Here is a 19,531-nt window from a genome sequence, read left to right as displayed (position 1 = left end):
GATTAGATACGCGCCTCTTCACACAATACCACAAATGGCAGGATTAGATACGTGTGTGTGCACACAGTATCACACTTTGGAGGATTAGATACATGCCTCTGCACACAGTACCACAAGCCAGAGAATTAGATACGCATCTCCGAACACAGTATCACACAGGGGAGGATTAGATATGCATGTCTACACACAGTACCACACAGGAGAAGATTAGATACGCGCGTCTACACACAGTACCATATGCCATAGGATTAGATACACGCCTCTTCACACAATACCACACAGGGGAGGATTAAATACATGTGTCTTCAAACAGTTGTACACGCCATAGGATTAGATACACATGTCTGCACACAGTACCACATGCCGTAGGATTAGATACGCACATCTACACACAGTTCCACATGCCATAGGATTAGATACGCGCCTCTTCACACAATACCACACAGGGGAGGATTAGATACACGTGTCTTCAAACAGTTGTACACGCCATAGGATTAGATACACGCGTCTGCACACAGTACCACATGCCATAGGATTAGATACGCGCGTCTACACACAGTACCACATGCCATAGGATTAGATACGCGTGTCTGCACACAGTACCAGATGCCGTAGGATTAGATACGCACGTCTACACTCAGTTCCACACCCCAGAGGATTAGATACACGCGTCTGCACACATTTGTACACGCCATAGGATTAGATACACACGTCTGCACAGAGTGCCACATGCCGTAGGATTAGATACACACGTCTACACACAGTTCCACACTCCAGAGGATTAGATACGCGCGTCTGCACACAGTTGTACACGCTATAGGATTAGATACACGCGTCTGCACACAGTACCACATGCAGTAGGATTAGATACGCGCGTCTACACATAGTTCCACACGCCGAAGGATTAGATACGCGCCTCTTCACACAATACCACACAGGGGAGGATTAGATACGTGTGTGTTTGCGCACAGTATCACACTTTGGAGGATTAGATACATGCCTCTGCACACAGTACCACAAGCCAGAGAATTAGATACGCGTCTCAGCACACAGTATCACACGAGGGAGGATTAGATACACGCGTCTACACACAGTACCACATGCCGTAGGATTAGATAAGCGCGTCTGCACACAGTACCACATGCCGGGGGATTGGATATGCGCATCTACACACAGTTCCACACACCGTAGGATTAGATACACGCCTCTTCACACAATACCACACAGGGGGGGATTAGATACATGTGTCTTCACACATTTGTACACGCCATAAGATTAGATACACGCGTCTGCACACAGTACCACATGCCGTAGGATTAGATACGTGTGTCTGCACACAGTACCACATGCCGTAGGATTAGATACGTGTGTCTACACACAATTCCACACGCCGTAGGATTAGATACGCGCCTCTTCACACAATACCACACAGGGGAGGATTAAATACGCACGTCTGCACACAGTACCACATGCCGTAGGATTAGATACCCACGTCTACACACAGTTCCACATGCCGTAGGATTAGATACGCACCTCTTCACACAATACCACACAGGGGAGGATTAGATACGTGCATCTGCACACAGTACCACACGACTGACTGTTAGATGTGCGCGTCTGCACACAATTACACACGCTGAAGGATTAGATACGTGTGTCTGCTCTAAGTACCACACGGGGGAGGATTAGATACGCACATCTGCACACAGTTCAACACGCCAGAGGATTAGATACGAATGTCTTCACATAGTACCACCGCCAGAGGATTAGATACGCGTTTCTACACACAGTATCACACGGGGAAGGATTAGATATGCGCATCTGCACACAGTACCACACGCCAGAGGATTGGATATGCACATCTGCACACAGTTCCATATGCCGGAGGATTAGAAACGCACGTCTGCATATTGTACCACATGCCGTAGTATTAGATACGTGCATCTGCACACAGTCTCACACGCCAGAGGATTAGATACGAGCGTCTGCACACAGTACCATACGCCGGGGGATTGGATACATGCGTCTGCACACAATACCACATGCCAGAGGATTGGATACACGCATCTTCACACAGTTGTACACACCATATGATTAGATACACACGTCTGCACACAGTACCACATGTTGTAGGATTAGATACGCGCGTCTACACACAGTTCCACACACCGTAGGATTAGATACGCGCCTCTTCACATAATACCACACAGGGGAGGATTAGATTCATGCATCTGAACACAGTACCACACTTTGGAGGATTAGATACAGGCCTCAGCACACAGTACCACATGCCAGAGAATTAGATACGCGCCTCAGCACACAGTTCCACATGGGGGAGGATTAGATACGCGTATCTGCACACAGTACCACACGCCAGAGTATTAGATACGCGCATCTGCACACAGTACCACACACCAGAGTCATTAGATACGCGTGTCTGCACACAGTTTCACTTACTGGAGGATTAGATACGCGCCTCTTCACACAATACCACACGGGGAGGATTAGATATGTGCATCTGCACAAAGTACCACACCAACAAGGATTGGATACTTGCATCTAAACACAGTACTACACGGGGAAGGATTAGATACAGCTTTACTCCAGGTATCCATAACAACTGATCACAGGTTTTTCACTGACATTCAAAATGAGATACACATAATCACATGACGCTTATGGACATACACACAAATCACATACAAAATACATCAATGCAAAATTGGACAATTCTTATGGGGCCACTACACAAACATAAAATGTAATATACCCGTGCGAAGCCGGGTCCTCCCTCTAGTATATATATATATATATATATATATATATATATATATATATATATATATATATATATATAAAACAAAGAGCCAATTAGTCATTAATTTCCTATAATCACCAAGTTCTATATACTCTATATACTTTCATTAAAACCCCATGAAACAAGGCATAAACATGGCCACACATAACATATATAATGTAGTGCATCAACCCATGGATATAACCCCCATATTATCTACCAAAGGATGTATAATGTCCTTCTCAGCTACTGCATGTTACTCTGCCGTATCAAAAACTTTAATGTGGCCGCATGAATCACTTGGGCCAGTGCGCACTTAACTAATGCCCCACCTATGTCTATACATAGACCCATACCACAGTGGGGGACCTCCACTATCTCGGACACCTCTAACTTACGTCATATTAGAACCCCATGGAGAGATGAGGCACCATAATACTGAGCAGGACATAGAGATCCACCAAAAGTCATAAACCCAACTGAAAAACAAAAAAAGTACAAATTAAAAATTTGCACCAAAATTTACTTAAGAAGCAATCTGTTACATTTAAAGGGGAATACTCATTTTACGCTCTACGTATGGGCTTGTACCTTTGAGGAAACATTTAAGCCCATATATATGTTGACTAGCAAAAGGGTAACAATTAGAGATGAGTGAGTAGGTATTCGATCTAATACTACGGTATTCAAAATATTTGTACTTGATTGAATAATACTAGCTATTCACAGTAAATATTTGATTCAGAGCCAGCGTTGATTGGCCGAATGCTGTACACTGTAGGTAGTATACAGTGTATAGCATTCGGCAAATCAACGCTAGTTCTGCAGCAGGCTCATTCTTGCTAGTCAGGAGAGCTGGAAGCTTGCTGTTATGAGGGAGCTTGCTTTTTCTCAAAGGAATGAATAGACCAGCATTGATTGGCCCGTGTACAGCATTTGGCCAATCAATGCTGGTTCTGCCGGATACTCGTCTTTGAGGAGGCGGAGTCTAAGATCGGACCACAGCAGTCTCCATTGTGGTCCTATTTTAGACTCCGCCTCCTCACAGATGAGCCTCCGGCAGGACCAGCGTGGATTGGCCGAATACTGTACAATGGCCTATTAACGCTGGTCTATTCATTCCTATGAGAAAAAGGCATCTCCCTTGTAACAGCAAGCTGCCATCTCTCCTGACTAGCAAGGATGAGCCTGCAGCAAATCAACGCTGGTTCTGCAGAAGGCTCGTCCTTGCTAGTTGGGAGAGCTGGCAGCTTGCTGTTACGAGGGAGCTGACTTTTTATCAGCGCAACTACAAGCGTTTTGCAGTTAAAGCTCACTGTCCTCATAGACTATAATGGGGTCCATGTACTTTAACTGCACAGCGCTCCCCCTCAACACTCTCCTCCTGCTACTCGTGGACTTGGTGACTCTCCCTTAGTAGAATAGTGGTTTCCCCTGAAACAAGCATTTTTTCCCATAGACTATAATGGGATTCAATACTCGATTGAGTAGTCGAATATTGAGGCTCTACTCGAAACGAATCTCAAATCTCGAATATTTCACTGTTTGCTCATCTCTAGTAACAATGTTCTGACCTTGTGACTCCCAGGCTCCACATCTCACCATCCACTACAGCTTGAAACATGACACTCCCATCATATTATAGGCACCATCTTGACTATCTCATACATAAATGTGACTTGTAACTATTCAGCATATTATTAGTAATGGAGATTCTAGTCCTGTAACTACACTGTTACTGTTTTGCTCCTAAAAATATAAATTTAATATTTGTGAATCCACCTTTGGCTTTCATCACTTCCTGAATTGTTCAAGGATGATCTCGACCAAAATCTGATCCCAGGTCTCTTCTACAATGTTGGTGCTTACTGGTCTACTGGTCAACTCACTTGGGTACAAATACATTTTTTTGTTTAACTCTACCCACACGTGTTCTGTTGGATCTGGACACTTCAAGGGCAAACTCAGCACCTCTATTCATTGTCATTGAACCATTTTTTTTTTTTTTCACTAATTTCGATGGATGCTTTGAGTTGTTGTCCTGCTGGAACACCATGTTGTACTTGTCATACCCATAGTACTCTAGTATATGAAGTAACTTGTCTTGTAGGATTCTCAGATATAGCTCAGCACTAAGACCACCATCGATCCTAGTCAACTATCCAACTCCTTTGATTGTGAAATAACTTCCTATCATCAGGGTCCATCCACCAAACTTGACAATTCCTTTAATATCTTGATCTGTTCGCCCCTTTTTGTATTAATATGTTTCCAGTTGACAATTAGCTGGGTGAGGCTGTGTCTCTTTTCTTGGGAAATCTTCTTCATGGTGGATCCAGGATATGAACCAGTGACCTTTCTCTTGAGCATCAACCTAATAACATCCTGAGCTATTGAAGAATGGGAGAACACATTGTAATTTATAGTAGACAAGAAGAAAAAAAAATCCACCGCCAGGAGCAAAACAGTAACAATACAGTTACATGACGGGAATCTGCAGAACATTTTCACATGTATGTTCACATCTATGCTTGGTGAGAAGTGGGGTTGAGCCGATCTTGAGATTTTAGGATCCATTTTAAAATCCGGTTTGCGATCGTCAAATTTGCTCGATCGCCGATCGAGATCCAATCTTTCCCGATCGCTGAACGCTAGTCAATGCTTCTCTATAGGAAAAGTCGCTTTTAGGGTTGAGTCGATCTTCAGATTTCAAAATACGATTTCCGATCATTTTCCAGCCGATCTCGATTGTGAAATTTGCTCGATCACCGATCGGGATCCGTTCTTTTCCGATCCCGATCGCCCAACCCTGGTGAGCACTCAAGGACTCTGTTCCCCATTCTGCTTTTGGAGACTGGGTACAAACCTGGTAGTCTCCATTGTAATCTATAGAGTCTGCTGGTTTCCACAGGTAACTGAATTTTAAACAGATTAGGTTTTTGTTTCTCAAGTTGTTCCCAAGCTGACCCAAGGAACTGAAAGGCAAATGCAAGTGTGATCCTAGAGAAAAAAACTAAATTAAACATAACTTTATTTACAATTCATTAAAATGCCAACAATACATAAGGCAGAATCAAAATATCCTCCTGATAAGGCTCAGTATAGATTCAGCCTAATAAGTGGGACATGAGATTTTTTGGTATTGTCCCATGTATAGTTTGCATGTTAATCACTTCCGGACCGCCCATAGACTATATATGTCCGGATAGTGGTTGCCTTGTTCTGACAGGACGTACCGGTACGTCCAATCAGAACACAGCAGCTGCACAAGATCGTGCAGCTGCTTTCACTGGGAGCCGGCTGTAACTTCAGCCGGAGCTCCCAGAGAGAAGACAGGGAAGGTTTATTCCCTTCCCTGCTTTCTCAATCGCCGTGTATATGAGCCCAATGAGCGCTGTATACACGGCAATGGGCGCAGCCATGATGCTGATGCATCATGATGCATGATGATGATGGTCACGTGATCCACTGGGAGCAGCGTCTTGCAAGAGCTACTGGGTCCTACAGGACCCAGATCAGCTTTGTATACTGTGTATACAGCGTGCAGGAGGCTGTATCCCTCCTGCAAATGGGGCTAAATGTACCTGCCCCGGTTATAGGAGAAATCAGCCTCCAATACAAAAAAAAAAAAAAAGTGATCAGATGTCCCCAAAGGTCTCTTATGACCTTATGGGGACACCATCTGAAAAAAAAATAAAAAATAAAAAATTAAGTTTTAAAAAATGAAATAAAATAATTAAAAAAATAAGTAAAATAATAAGTAAAATAATATGCCAATAAAATGACATCATTAAAGGTTATATCCCCACCCCCGATGACACCATATAAAATAAAACTTACCGTAATAGAGAGGAAAAACTATTTTATAAAGTTTTTCAGTTGCACTTTGTGTTATTAAATAAAAAAATTTAAAAAAAGAAAAGTGAAAACCAGACACAATTTCCCTCCTATTATGTTTATATTTTCCCAGATATAAAAAAATTAAGAAAAAAGAAAAGAGAGAGACACCGAGTGCCAATAGTGTAGTATTCCCGATAAGATGAGGCAATAGGCATAAATTAAATCCCCTTACCTTGTTGTGCTGTGATGTGACAAATCACAACACTATTAGCACACAGAATTAAAGTGTGGTGGCAGCAGCTAGTCCCCTTGCGACAGTCAAGGCTCGCAAAAAATTAAACATACAGGTGGCCCTCAAAGTTCAAGACCAATCAGGTTGTAGAGGAGTGGGGTAAGGTACGCACAAACCAGCTGGACATAAATTCTTCCAGAACCTTTATTGACAAGGCACTACGCGTTTCGGGCACTAGCCCTTTCTCAAGTGCATATATGTCAAGTGACATCAGACGCTGCAGACAAATTAAACAGACCTATATGCACTTGAGAAAGGGCTAGTGCCCGAAACGCGTAGTGCCTTGTCAATAGGGGTTCTGGAAGAATTTATGTCCAGCTGGTTTGTGTTTGCCTTACCCCACTCCTCTGCTACCTGATTGGTCTTGAACTTTGAGGGCCACCTGTACGTATGAAAAAATTAAAACACATTCAAAAATAAAAACAACATAAAAATAAAGCCCTATGTGCCCCCCCCAAAAAAAGAGGCAAAACTTAGTTGAATGAGATGTATGAGAAAAATGTTACAGCCCTCAAAACCGCACATACAAAATAAACCTAAAATGTGTCTGGTCCTGGAGCACAAATTTGCCCAGTACTGAAGTAGTTAATGAACCTTTCATAATATGAAAATTATCTTTTAGTTCAGTTTTATTTCACGGATTAAGAAAAAAAAAATCTTCAAAAAAACCTCAGTGAAGGCCAAGTTATTGATAATTTACCAGATCACACGCTTAGGAAATACTTCCTGTACGGCTTTCCTAATATCTTTATTCCTCAGACTGTATATAATGGGGTTAATAAATGGAGTAAACACGGTATATAGCAAGGAGAGGATCTTACTCATGGAGATTGTGAGATATTTTGTTGGGACAACATAAACACTGAACATGGTCCAGTAGAATATGGAGACCACAATGAGGTGGGAGCTACAGGTGGAGAAGGCTTTCTGTCTACCAGTACTGGATGGGATCCTTAAGACTGCCCGGACAATATAAGTATAAGACACTACAATGATGGTGGTTGGGGTAAAGACAACTGGAACACTTAGTAAATAAATCTCTAACTGAACAATGAAGGGGTCAGAGCAAGAAAGTTCTAGTAAGGGGACAATGTCACAGAATAAATGGTCAATGACATTGGGTCCACAAAATGTAAGCTTGGCAGTTTCTATGACGTGAATCAGAATAATAGAAAATCCAGCCAACCAACAAGTAATATACAATATCACACAATGTCCACTGGTCATGATGGTGGAGTAACGGAGGGGATTACAGATGGCCACATATCTGTCATAGGACATCACAGCCAATAGAAGACACTCAGAAGCTTCGGAGGCACATATAAAATATAACTGAGTGATACAGTCAATAAAAGTAATGGTCCCCCCATTATTCAGTAGGACGTGGAGAATCTTGGGGACAATATCTGTGATCACCATAATGTCACTGATGGAGAGTTGTGAGATGAAGAAGTACATTGGGGTGTGGAGGATCTTACTGGTGGACACCAGGGTAATGATCAGGAGGTTCCCACATATTGTCCCACAGTAAACCACCAGGAAAAGACAGAACAGAAAAATTCTTAAATCTTGGCTAATTTGAAATCCTAAAAGGAAAAACTCAGTGACGGCCGTCAGATTCTCCTCCATGTAATACAAATTATATTTTATGATGCAACAATCTAAAATGGGAAGATTCAATAGCTTAAGAGTTACATGATCATGTTCTTGGAAGAAATGTATCAGTGTAAAAAAAAAAAAATATATATATATATATATAGTGTTCAATTGATTTAGATCATTTGAGAAGAGTCTTTAGCAATCTGGGTTGTGTTATTTTCTGTTAATATTTTAAACTTAATCCGTATTTTCTTTCTATTGTAATTTGTTTTGTAAGGAAAAATCCCAAAAGCAAAAGCCGGCAGCCGAGATGTTGTGAGGCCATAAGATCCATGAATGTGACCAGAATGCGGCTAAGTCTAGATCTTTATATACTAAATAATAGAGCAGGTGGAAGGTAAATGAGTCCTGGGAGATTTTTTGGTTTCCTCGAGAATCTTTGCTTAATGTAATTGCTGATTATTATTGTGAAAGATTAACAGTTTGTTGTAAAGAAAATCTGTATCAAATAAAATCTATATATATAAAAAAAAATGTATTACATAAGTCATTGGTTAGGAGACTTAAAGGAGCACTTAACCAAAGATTTATGAGAAGTTCGCCACATTAGACTGGTTTAAAGATTAGAAAACCAGTGGTCATTATTAAAGGGATTTTTCAGTGAGCATAAACATACATAAATGTATAGACAATGGCTAGGACTCCAGTGAAGAATCTCAGCTCATGTTCCAAGAGGTTCTGACCTCCTTTGGCCAACACTTGAGCGATACATGAAACAATGGCTAAGCCACTTATTGGCTAACACACTCACATGTGGGCAGAATGATAACAAAGTCCAAGGTCAGAGACTCTCCCTCCTAATGAAGGTATAAAATCTTACAAACATTAATAATATGGCACAAAGCAAGTTGAGAATTTTGCTGGGATTACTTGCAATGGTAATCGTCTGAGACCCAGGCACTCCCTAATTTTATTCCAAACTTGGATTACTCCTTTAATGAGTATGTTTCTTATCACTATTGTCTCGAGTTTAGTAGGTCTCTTTATAATGATGGATACTGAAATTTCCCAGAATATTTGTCATTGTCCAGCCAATGTCTCAACTGGATTGCATTATATTATTGTCAAAGAGTCCAATACCCTTCTTCTACTCAGGTTTGCCAAAGGAATTTCTGGCAAAGTGACTACAGTTTCTCTCCTACTCTCCTATCTGACTTCTTGCCTTCTCTGCCTTTCTTTAATCCCCAAACGCTCTCCAGTCACCTCGAGATTGTTCTCCAGATGGCACATACTGCCAACCCAGATCTCACCGGTTTGCCTACCACAGCCTCTCTTGTCTGCACGATGTTCAATGCTAAATGTTACAACTTACCCAACAAGCGCCATCACATCTTCATTCTCCTTCATAAACTGAAAACTGATGTAGCATTCCTGCAGGAAACACACTTTAAAAGTACCAAGATCCCCAAGTTTCCCACCCAGGATTTCTCCAAGAGCTTCCATAGCACAGATCCACAGTCAGCTTTGAAAGAGGTCTCCATCTTCTTTGGTTCCAGGCTTCTTTTCCACCTCACTGAACAATACTCTGATGTGGAAGGAAGAGCACTCTTTATGAAGGGCACCATATCATCGGTTCTATAGACCTTTGTGAACATCTGTGCTCCACACAAGGGTCAGGTATCCTGGCTTATTAATACTCTTCAGTCTCTGAGCTTCTTTTGGGAAGGTCAAGTTGGTCTAGATGGAGACTTGAATGTGGCTCTAAATCACGTCTTCGATTCCACCTCCTCAACTTCGCCTTTTTCACAGAGATCTCTGGGTGCACTGGTAAAAGCTCTTCAGGACCTGAACTTAGTAGATATATGGAGAACCCATCACCCTACAGTTAAAGACTATACCTTTTACTCCCAATCAGGGATCTCATACCATATAATCGACCATCTGTTTGTCTTCTATGACTTGCTTCTCCTCTTGGTTAATTCTCGAATAGGATCGATAATGGTGTCTGACCATGTCCAGGTATCAGTCTCCATAGAGATGCGAAATGTGCCGAGGGGCAAATGGACCTGGAAACTTAATGAGTCTCTCTTGAATTCTTTTGAATAAACACCTCAAAGACTTCTTTGAAACTAACTCCACCCCAGACGCCACACCACCAGTGTTATGGGAAACACACAAAGCATATATGAGAGGAGTTATTATCTCCATGGCCTCCAAAATCAGGAGAGAACACCAAAAAACCCTGGATGATACTCTGAAGCTTATAGCGTCCGTGAGAGGACTCATAAAATATCAAGGGCTCATCTATTACTAACAAAACTCACATCACTTAGAGAAAAACTCCTGGACATGCCGAATGCCAAATCCGCCAAACACTACTGGCACTATCACAAGCATCTGTATGCACTTGGCAACAAGGATAGTCATCTCATGTCATCATTAATTCACAAATGCAAGTCTAGATCCTACATCTCTGCCTTCAGGCGCAGGACGGGAGGATTGACTTCTGCCACGAAAGACATTTGTCTTTTCTACTCAGATCTTTATAATTTTAAAAAACAGAGATCCCCCAGAGCCACAGTCGCTCAGACGATGGAGAGTTTCTTGTCCCGACTCTCCCTGCCCAGGGTAGCAGAGGAGATCACCCCTTCCTTGGTGGAACCAATGTTTTTGAAAGAACTAATTGAAGTAATCAAAAATTTCCCTGCCGGCAAAAGTCCCCAGGCCTGACGGCTACCCTCTTCTTTATTACAAGAAGTTTCAATAGATCCTGTCTCCCCAACTCTCACTTGTATGTAACGCTTTACTACAGGGAGATCCAGTCCACTGCAACCATGGCTCAATGTGGAGGTGAGAAAAGAGAGTGAAATATTTTAGGCATCTGCAGGTTAAATCTAGGAATTGGAAGAGCACTTCAGATGGATAGGTGCTGAGGGGTGCACTCTAGGTACCATTAAACTTGACAACTTCGTTAAGAATTTCAAAGTATTTTTTGTACTGATTTCAAATATGTTTTCAGATTTTTTTTTTCCATCATGCAGGTTTTTTTGTGACAGGCATTTAAACGTTAATGGGAATAGTAATAGTAACATAAAACATACTCAATCAAGATTATTTAAAACACAGTTTATTTAAAATTTCTTTCATGATTTACGGGAATATTTTGCATTCGGGATGTCTCTCTTTGTAGTCCAACAAGAGTCCGCCAGTCGGGTGCTGCTCCACTTGTCTTGGTACCTTCGTTCCATTGTAGAAATCTGCTGATGAAAACGCTCCCCGGGGGGCGGAGCCTAACCGTCAACACAGATGGACATCTGAGCCTGCAGCTCCGTCTGTGAATCGGCCTTACCCACTCCAAACTTAACGAACAGTAGCACAAATGGGGAAGAACGGGCGAGACAAGAGCCAGGAGACCCCCGGTACACCCATCGGGAGGAATCAGCAGGGGGAAATGCACAAATTCTTTAAGAAGAAGCCGGCCAGGTCCCCGGCCTTGGCGCGCAAGATGGCGCAGGGGGAAGTGCAGGAGGAGTACACTGCCGAGGACTCGGATATGGAAAGCGTGACCAGCGCGGACAGGTCAGATACCAACTCTTCGGCTCTAGTTACTAAGTCCTTTATGCGCAAACTACTCTCACATACGGTAGCCCCGATTATGTCGGAATTAGCAGCCCTCAGGGAAGACATGCAAAGCCTGGGGGGCAGAGTGTCGTCGGTGGAGTCGGCCTACTCGGCTCTCGCCACTCACTCCACCACCGTAGAACAGCATGTCGTGTTACATCATGCCCACATTAATAGAGCAAGTGATATGTTAGAGGATTTGGAAAATCGAAACAGACGCAGAAACATACGTCTGAAGGGTCTGCCTGAATCCTACCCCCCGGAGGATTTGAGAGACATCATGGCGTCTATCTTTACATCGCTCCTGGGCCAGGAGAGGGCTGGGGCTATCCAAATTGAAAGAGTACACCGTGCTGTGCGGCCTAAACCCGCAACCACCGATCCTCCCAGAGATATTATATGCGGACTTTTGAATTCAGTAGACACTGTGGAGATCCTGACCGCGGCCAGGGCAAAGAGGCCTGTTCAATATGAACAATCAGAGGTACAACTTTATCAGGACTTGGCTCCGGTAACCCTATCTAAGCGGCGCATGCTGCGCCCGCTGCTAGAGGCATTGAAGGAGAAAGGCCTACAATACATGTGGTTGTTTCCATTTGGGCTGGCAGTCCTGAAGCAGGGCCGCAGAATTGTGATACGCTCGCCTGCAGACCTCGAAGCCGCGTGGCCCCTGTTGGGCATCCAGCCTATTCCCATTCCCTCCTGGCAGGCTCTCAATATGGACATAACTGCTTGGCCTTCGCTTCCCAGCATCACCGGGCCGGATCGCCCGTATAAGCCAAAGTCTCCCAAGGCAAGGAAGACACTTGTCCCCTGAACCCTGGTTTTTCAGGACCCTATACGACTTCACCCAGACCCTGGACTTCTCTTTTGGCACTTCTCCTTTGGCGCATCTTCGCAGTTTTTTGAACTTGTGTTCTGGACCCACACCCAGAGCGACTCAGTATTGCTTATATTTATGGTTTTCTTTATTCTCATGCTACGCCGGGTCTTAAGTCATGTTTCACATACTGGCAGTGTTGGTGACAGATTACTTGCGGCAATCTGATTTATACTAGTTCTTTGGCATTTTTATTGCTTAGTGTTCTTATATCCTTGGGGGGGGTTCCTGCCCGTGGCCCTGGGGTACCGAGGATGGGCCCCGCGGCCCCGGGTGGCCGCCCTTTCCCAGACCCTGCATTGCACACACGCAGCGGTTCAACCTATCCAGCTTATGTGGGTTGTGCGGGTATGTTTCGTGGGGAGCCTCAATCTCTAGTTTCCTATGTGATTAGCCAATGATTGCGTCTGTCCTTATCGGGCAGGTGCTGATTTTGGGATCTTCTGGTCTGCTAATTGTTACGCCGGTTATATGTGTCTTTCATGCTCTCTCTGTTTTTCCCCCCTCAACTCATTCCCCCCCCCCTCCCCCCCCCTCCTCTGCCTCTTATGCCTACCTCCAGGGTCTCCTACCCTCTATGCTATGTGTCCACCCCCTCTTTAACTGCTCCCCCCTTTTCACCTTCTTTGTATAGTTATCTACCTCCTGTTTGGAGTGGTCGGCCGATGACCACGATTGGACTTTATCTCCTACCTCCGTTTAGCTGTCGTTTGGACAGTGTTTTGCATAGCTAGCGGATATCAGGCTTGCCGCTGCTATAATACGCATAATTTGACTGTTATTGCTTTATATTGTTGATTGCCTTTCACATTACACTGTGGTTGTTATTTGCAGTGAGAACCACTTCTGTCATTTGCAATCTCCCGGTTTTTTTTTACTGATTACTTCTAGTTGTACCCTCCTCCCCCTCTTGCTCACTCTCTCCCAACCTTCCCTCCCCCCCCCTCCCCTACGTGTTCCCTTTACCTGGGCCTTTAACATCATACCTCCCTGACCCTACGCCGGACCCATGGCTAAACTAGTGTTCACATCCTATAACACTAATGGGATGAACTCTCCCAATAAACGTTCTCAAATCTTTACAATCCTCAAACGGCTCCGCACGAATGTTGCTTTCCTACAGGAGACTCATTTTAAATCTGGTTCCATTCCCAGACTCCCTACTAATGCTTTTCCTTTAGGCTTCCACTCCACGAACTCGATTAAACGCACGTGCGGAGTCTCCATATTGTTTCACAGCTCAGTCCCGTTTCAATGCTCACAGACTTATGAAGACCCGGAGGGCAGAGTCCTTTTATTAAAGGGCACGATAGCTTCCCAGGCGTACACGTTTGCGAATGTATACGCCCCTAACAAGGGCCAAGTAGGTTGGCTTCTGTCGGTGTTGAAGGTATTAGAGCTGTTTGCTGAGGGCCAGGTGATCCTAGCAGGGGACCTAAATGTCACTCTCACTCCAGCTTTAGATTCCTCTTCGGGGGTCTCCTCCATATCCCAGAAGGCGCTTGGTAAACTAAATCAGGCGCTGTCAGAGGCAAATTTGGTAGACCTGTGGCGCACACACAATCCCTCATTGAGAGATTACTCATTTTACTCCAACCCTAGAAAATCGTACCAGAGACTGGACTACATATTTGTGTCCAGATCTATGGTCTGTAACTCCCTGGACTCACGTATTGACTTGATTTCGGTTTCGGACCACGCCCCGGTTTGGACGGCTTTGACTCTGGATCGGCTCCCTAGACGAGATTGGAATTGGCGCCTAAATGAAGCCTTGTTAGACAGAGCAGACTTTCACGCGACGGTTAAAAGTCACCTTGATATGTATTTTGAGCTGAACGCGAACCCGGACACCTGCCCCGTGATTACATGGGAAGCCCATAAATCTGTTATAAGGGGAATTTTCATTTCCCTCGCTTCCAAAGCTAAGAAGGAGTCGCGGGAAAAAATGGACTCCCTCCTCTCTGAGATTGCGAAAATAGAACGCCTCAGAAAATTAAGCACTCAACGCAGACTACACGAAAAATTGTTCAAGCTGAGAGAGGAGCTTAGAGACCTAATAAACGCACGTACAGCAAAGCAGTTTCTACACTTCCAACATAAACTTTACGCTCACGGGGATAAGAGTGGGAAATTGATGACGTCCCTGATTAAGAAGAGGAAAGCTAAATGTTTCATTTCAAAAATCAGAGATCAGACAGGTGCTTCCCATACTTCTACCCCAGATATCACTTCCGCCTTTCTCACATTTTATTCCTCTCTATACAACCTTAATGCCGAAGATTCACCCTCTGACACAGAGGATAAGGCGAGAGAGAGGAAAGCCTTTCTGGAAGCTGTACCCCTGCCCTCCTTATCGGAGGAAGAGGCGACAGCCTTGTTAGACCCCATTTCCCATGAGGAAATTAAACAGGTACTCAACAGCTTTCCTACTGGGAAAAGCCCAGGCCCGGACGGCTTTCCGCTGCAATATTATAAAATTTTTCAGTCTGAACTCATCTCCCATTTTGCCAACTCGTGTAATGCACTCCTTCAGGGTAAATCCCTCCCCAGCCAAGCCCAAGAGGCACACATTACACTCTTACCCAAGGAAGGGAAGGACCCCCTGTCTTGTGGCAGTTATCGCCCCATATCCCTTCTCAATTTGGACCTTAAAATCTGGGCAAAAATATTGGCCACCAGAATCAAACCCCTGATCCCACACCTTATTCACCCAGACTAGGCGGGGTTCGTGACGGGGAGAGAGGGCAGGGATAATTCCCACCGCTTGCTCCATGCCATTACACATGCTCGTAAACATAGATCTAAAGTAGTTCTGCTCGGTCTGGATACCGAAAAAGCATTTGATAGAGTGGACTGGAGTTTTATGCACGCAACACTTGAAAAGTTTAGCTTCCCGCCCCAGTTTATCAAGGCCATATTTTCACTTTACAATTCGCCTCATGCTAAACTCAAAATTAATGATACATTGTCTCCGAGCTTCCACATCAAAAATGGCACGAGACAGGGCTGCCCTCTCTCCCCCTCGCTCTTCTTACTGGTGCTAGAACCCCTTTTGCAAACTGTTCGCCTCCATCCAGATGTATCGGGACTCCAAATAGGTGATTACCAACTTTATTCCGCGGCTTTTGCGGATGATGTATTATTTCTGGTCTCTAATCCAGAGAAAGGCTTACCCACCATTATAAGTTTGTTGTCCCAATACGGCTGGATCTCAGGCTATAAAGCCAATTTAGATAAGTCGGAAGTTCTGAATATTACCCTCCCGAATTCTAAGGTCGCCTCTCTCGCATCCACCTCTCCGTTCAAGTGGTCATCCAAGTCCTTGAAGTACCTAGGAGTTACACTGAAATCAAATCCATGTTTGCGACATTCCTTTGGAACGGCAAGAAATCCAGGCTCCCTCTCTCGCTCCTCATGAGGAAAAAGACGGAAGGTGGTATAGATATGCCAAGTGTCACCGACTATTATAAGGCGGTACAGCTGAAACGGTGGGTAGACCTGACCAATATCTCTACCCCTTCTCTGATCTCAAACATTTCTTTGAATACTTTTGGGGCACGATCCCAGGCAGATCTCTGGCTCTATGGGACACCTGGACATCGTCCAAAAGATATAGATCAGCTTTTGCTGGGAGCTTGCGAGACTTGGAGGGACATGAGGGGACAGTTGGCCCCAGATTCCTCACTCATGTTTCCTGTAGGTCTCATTCCCTCACAGTTGGGTCATTCTCACTCCTCCTACGGCGATGTTTGGGAACGTCTTCTGCCGCATAGGCTGGTTGATAATTTGGATAGTAACTCTGAGATTGATTGTGACAGGCTGGAATCACGCCTACCCCGTTCTACACTCTCCTTTCTCCAAAAACATCACTTATCTAAGTTGACGGGTGATTGGTTACAGGCCTACAGACCGCGTACGGCACTCATGCCCTTTGAACGCTCAGTTTTGGCGAACAACTCACAGCTGAACAAGACATCCTTTGTCTTGAAGCACTACATTAGCCCGAAAGTGTTTTATAAACCCGCCTATGTCTCGTCTTGGGAGTCCGATCTGGGGCTCAAACTAACGGATGAGCAGGTCAGTGTTGTCCTAAGCAACTCTCATGGTTTTTCTCCGTGTGTGCGCCTACAGGAAACGCAATTTAAATTATTGACAAGATGGTATCACACCCCTGAACGGCTCTCACGCATGAAACTGGGTGTCTCAGAGTTATGCTGGAGATGTAAAATGCACACAGGTACCCTTTTCCACATTTGGTGGCAATGTCCACTAATTCGCGCCTTCTGGGATGACATCCAGGACACTGTCAGGAAAATTACCTCGCAGCCCTTCACTATTCTCCCCTCTATGGTTATTCTTTCATTGCCTAGCTCCGATTATGCCCCATCCAGGTCCAACTTAGTCTCCTATTTGTTGTCGGCAGCGAACTCTCTGATTCCGGGCAGATGGTTGAACTCTGAACCGCCAACCAGAGCTGAGTGGATTGCTAAAGTGAATCAGATTGCCAGGTTCGAAGAACTCTCTAGCTGGCGTCTGCGAAGGCACCAGGCTTTCCTTAACACTTGGGAGCCATGGAAACGTTTGAATTCGTAATGTACTATTAGCCATTCAGAGATCTAGTGGATTATCAGGCCTACTTCCCTTCCACCCCCCCTCCCCCCCCCTTACCCACCCTCATCCCTCCTGCCCCCCGGCCTATCCAAACCTTCCCACCCCCCTCCCGCATTTTTCTGGGTACGTCTTCTTTCATCTCTTCCTAGTGACCTAGGTTCTCAGATACTGCTTGCCACGTCATTTTTGGTTTTTCTCACGATTATCCTTAACTCCCCCTTTATTTATTGTTCATTTTCATTGGTAATGGTCATGTTGACCTCATTGGAATACCCTTTCCTTGTATGTAATTTTTTGGTATTCTTATTTCCTAATGTATGACACCATGCATATGTATCTTTTACCATTGTATTTTCGCAGAAGCTGTGCCTTCTTTATATGTGCATGCTCAATTTTGGTATGTCTATACTTTTTGAAAATCAATAAAAATTATTATAAAAAAAAAAAAAAAAAAAAAGAAAACGCTCCCCATGCTGGTCACTGACAGCACCAAGATTTTCTGGGAAGAAGTCCGGGTGGGAGTCCAAGTCATGAAGTTGTAAGGACACGTTGCATCCCATAGCTTGGTATGATTCCACAAGATCACACATTGTATCACTGTCGTTTGCTGCTTTATAATTTCCAAGAAAAGAAGAGGAGACATTGTTGAAGGACGGCCAGGCTGCTTATTGCAATGGAATTAACAGTTCCTGAAATTTTGTCATCCATGACCAATCCTATTTGTAGCCCTATAAAAATGCTTTGACTTTTATATCACTAACATTTGGAAATTTTGATTTTAAATGCATAAATGCAGCAGAAGTTTTATCGATTACTTTTGCAAATTTTTTCAGAAACCGGAGCTTAATTTGCAGTGGAGGCAGGTAGACTTTTGTAAGATTCACTAAAGGTACATTTGACACAAAGTTTTGACCAGGAACAAGAGATTCCCGTTTAGGCCATTCCTTCCTAATATAATGAGATGTCTTATCCCTGCTTATCCCATTCATATAAGAAACAGCAGAATTTGTGTATCCAAATTGCCACCCAGAACTTTCCTTCTTTGCTATCAGTAGCATGTGCAGCAGGGATTGATGGTAAGGAATTACCATTATGTAAAATACTGGTCCTTAAACTAACTTTTGAATTCATGTTACAAAAAAACTGAGCCTGATGGAACAATTCTGACAACATTCAGGATGTGAAATACTAAACTACTTCAAAAAATAAAGGGCCCCCTCCAATAACACCTCCTAGATCTGAATGAAATCTTCTCATTGAATACTTTATTCTGTACAAAGTTGAATGTGATGACAACAAAATCACACACAAATCATCAATGGAAATCAAATGTATTAACCAATGGAGGCCTGGATTTGGAGTCACCCCCAAAATTAAAGTTGAAAAACACATTACAGGCTGACCCAACTTTGATGTAATGTCCTTAAAACATGTCAGTATGAGGCTGAGTAGGGGGCAACACGGTGGCTCAGTGGTTAGCACTGCAGTCGTGCAGCGCTGGAGTCCTGGGTTCAACATCTGCAAGGAGTTTGTACGTTCTCCCCATGTTTGTGTGGATTTCCTGAAATTCTACAAAGACATACTGATAGGAGAAAAAGAGGCTCAGTAGTGTGTGTGGACTCCACGTGCCTGTATAACCTCCCTAAAACACCTGAGGCAGGTTTGCCATGCAAGAACAGTTGAAAACCAAATCACCAGGGCCACCAGAATACCAAGATCGGATTTATTAAGATACAATACCAAACAAGAAAACAATCGGGTGCCCCTAGTCGTCACATATAACCCCCACCTGGAGACGCTGAGAGGAATCACATACAAATTACATCCACTACTGCAAAAAGACAACCGTTTAACATCCATATTTCCAGACCCCCCTCTCCTGTGCTACAGA

The 19,531-nt window shown here is 43.8% G+C and overlaps 1 protein-coding gene across 1 annotated transcript; it reads right to left on the bottom strand.

Moving 5' to 3' along the window:
- Positions 1-4,993: 4,993 nt before the first annotated feature.
- LOC142202270 (olfactory receptor 11L1-like) lies at positions 4,994-8,558 on the bottom strand. Its single transcript, XM_075272330.1, has 4 exons — positions 7,630-8,558; positions 7,168-7,311; positions 5,664-5,797; positions 4,994-5,187 (listed from the first exon to the last, which is right to left on the bottom strand). Exons 1-4 carry the CDS (start codon positions 8,556-8,558, stop codon positions 4,994-4,996), a joined length of 1,401 nt encoding a protein of 466 aa, XP_075128431.1.
- Positions 8,559-19,531: the final 10,973 nt, after the last annotated feature.

Source organism: Leptodactylus fuscus, chromosome 5 (assembly GCF_031893055.1).
Source record: "Leptodactylus fuscus isolate aLepFus1 chromosome 5, aLepFus1.hap2, whole genome shotgun sequence".
Lineage (NCBI taxonomy): Eukaryota > Metazoa > Chordata > Amphibia > Anura > Leptodactylidae > Leptodactylus > Leptodactylus fuscus.
The sequence above is the reverse complement of the archived record's forward strand: the minus strand, read 5'-3'. Positions and strand labels throughout refer to the sequence as shown.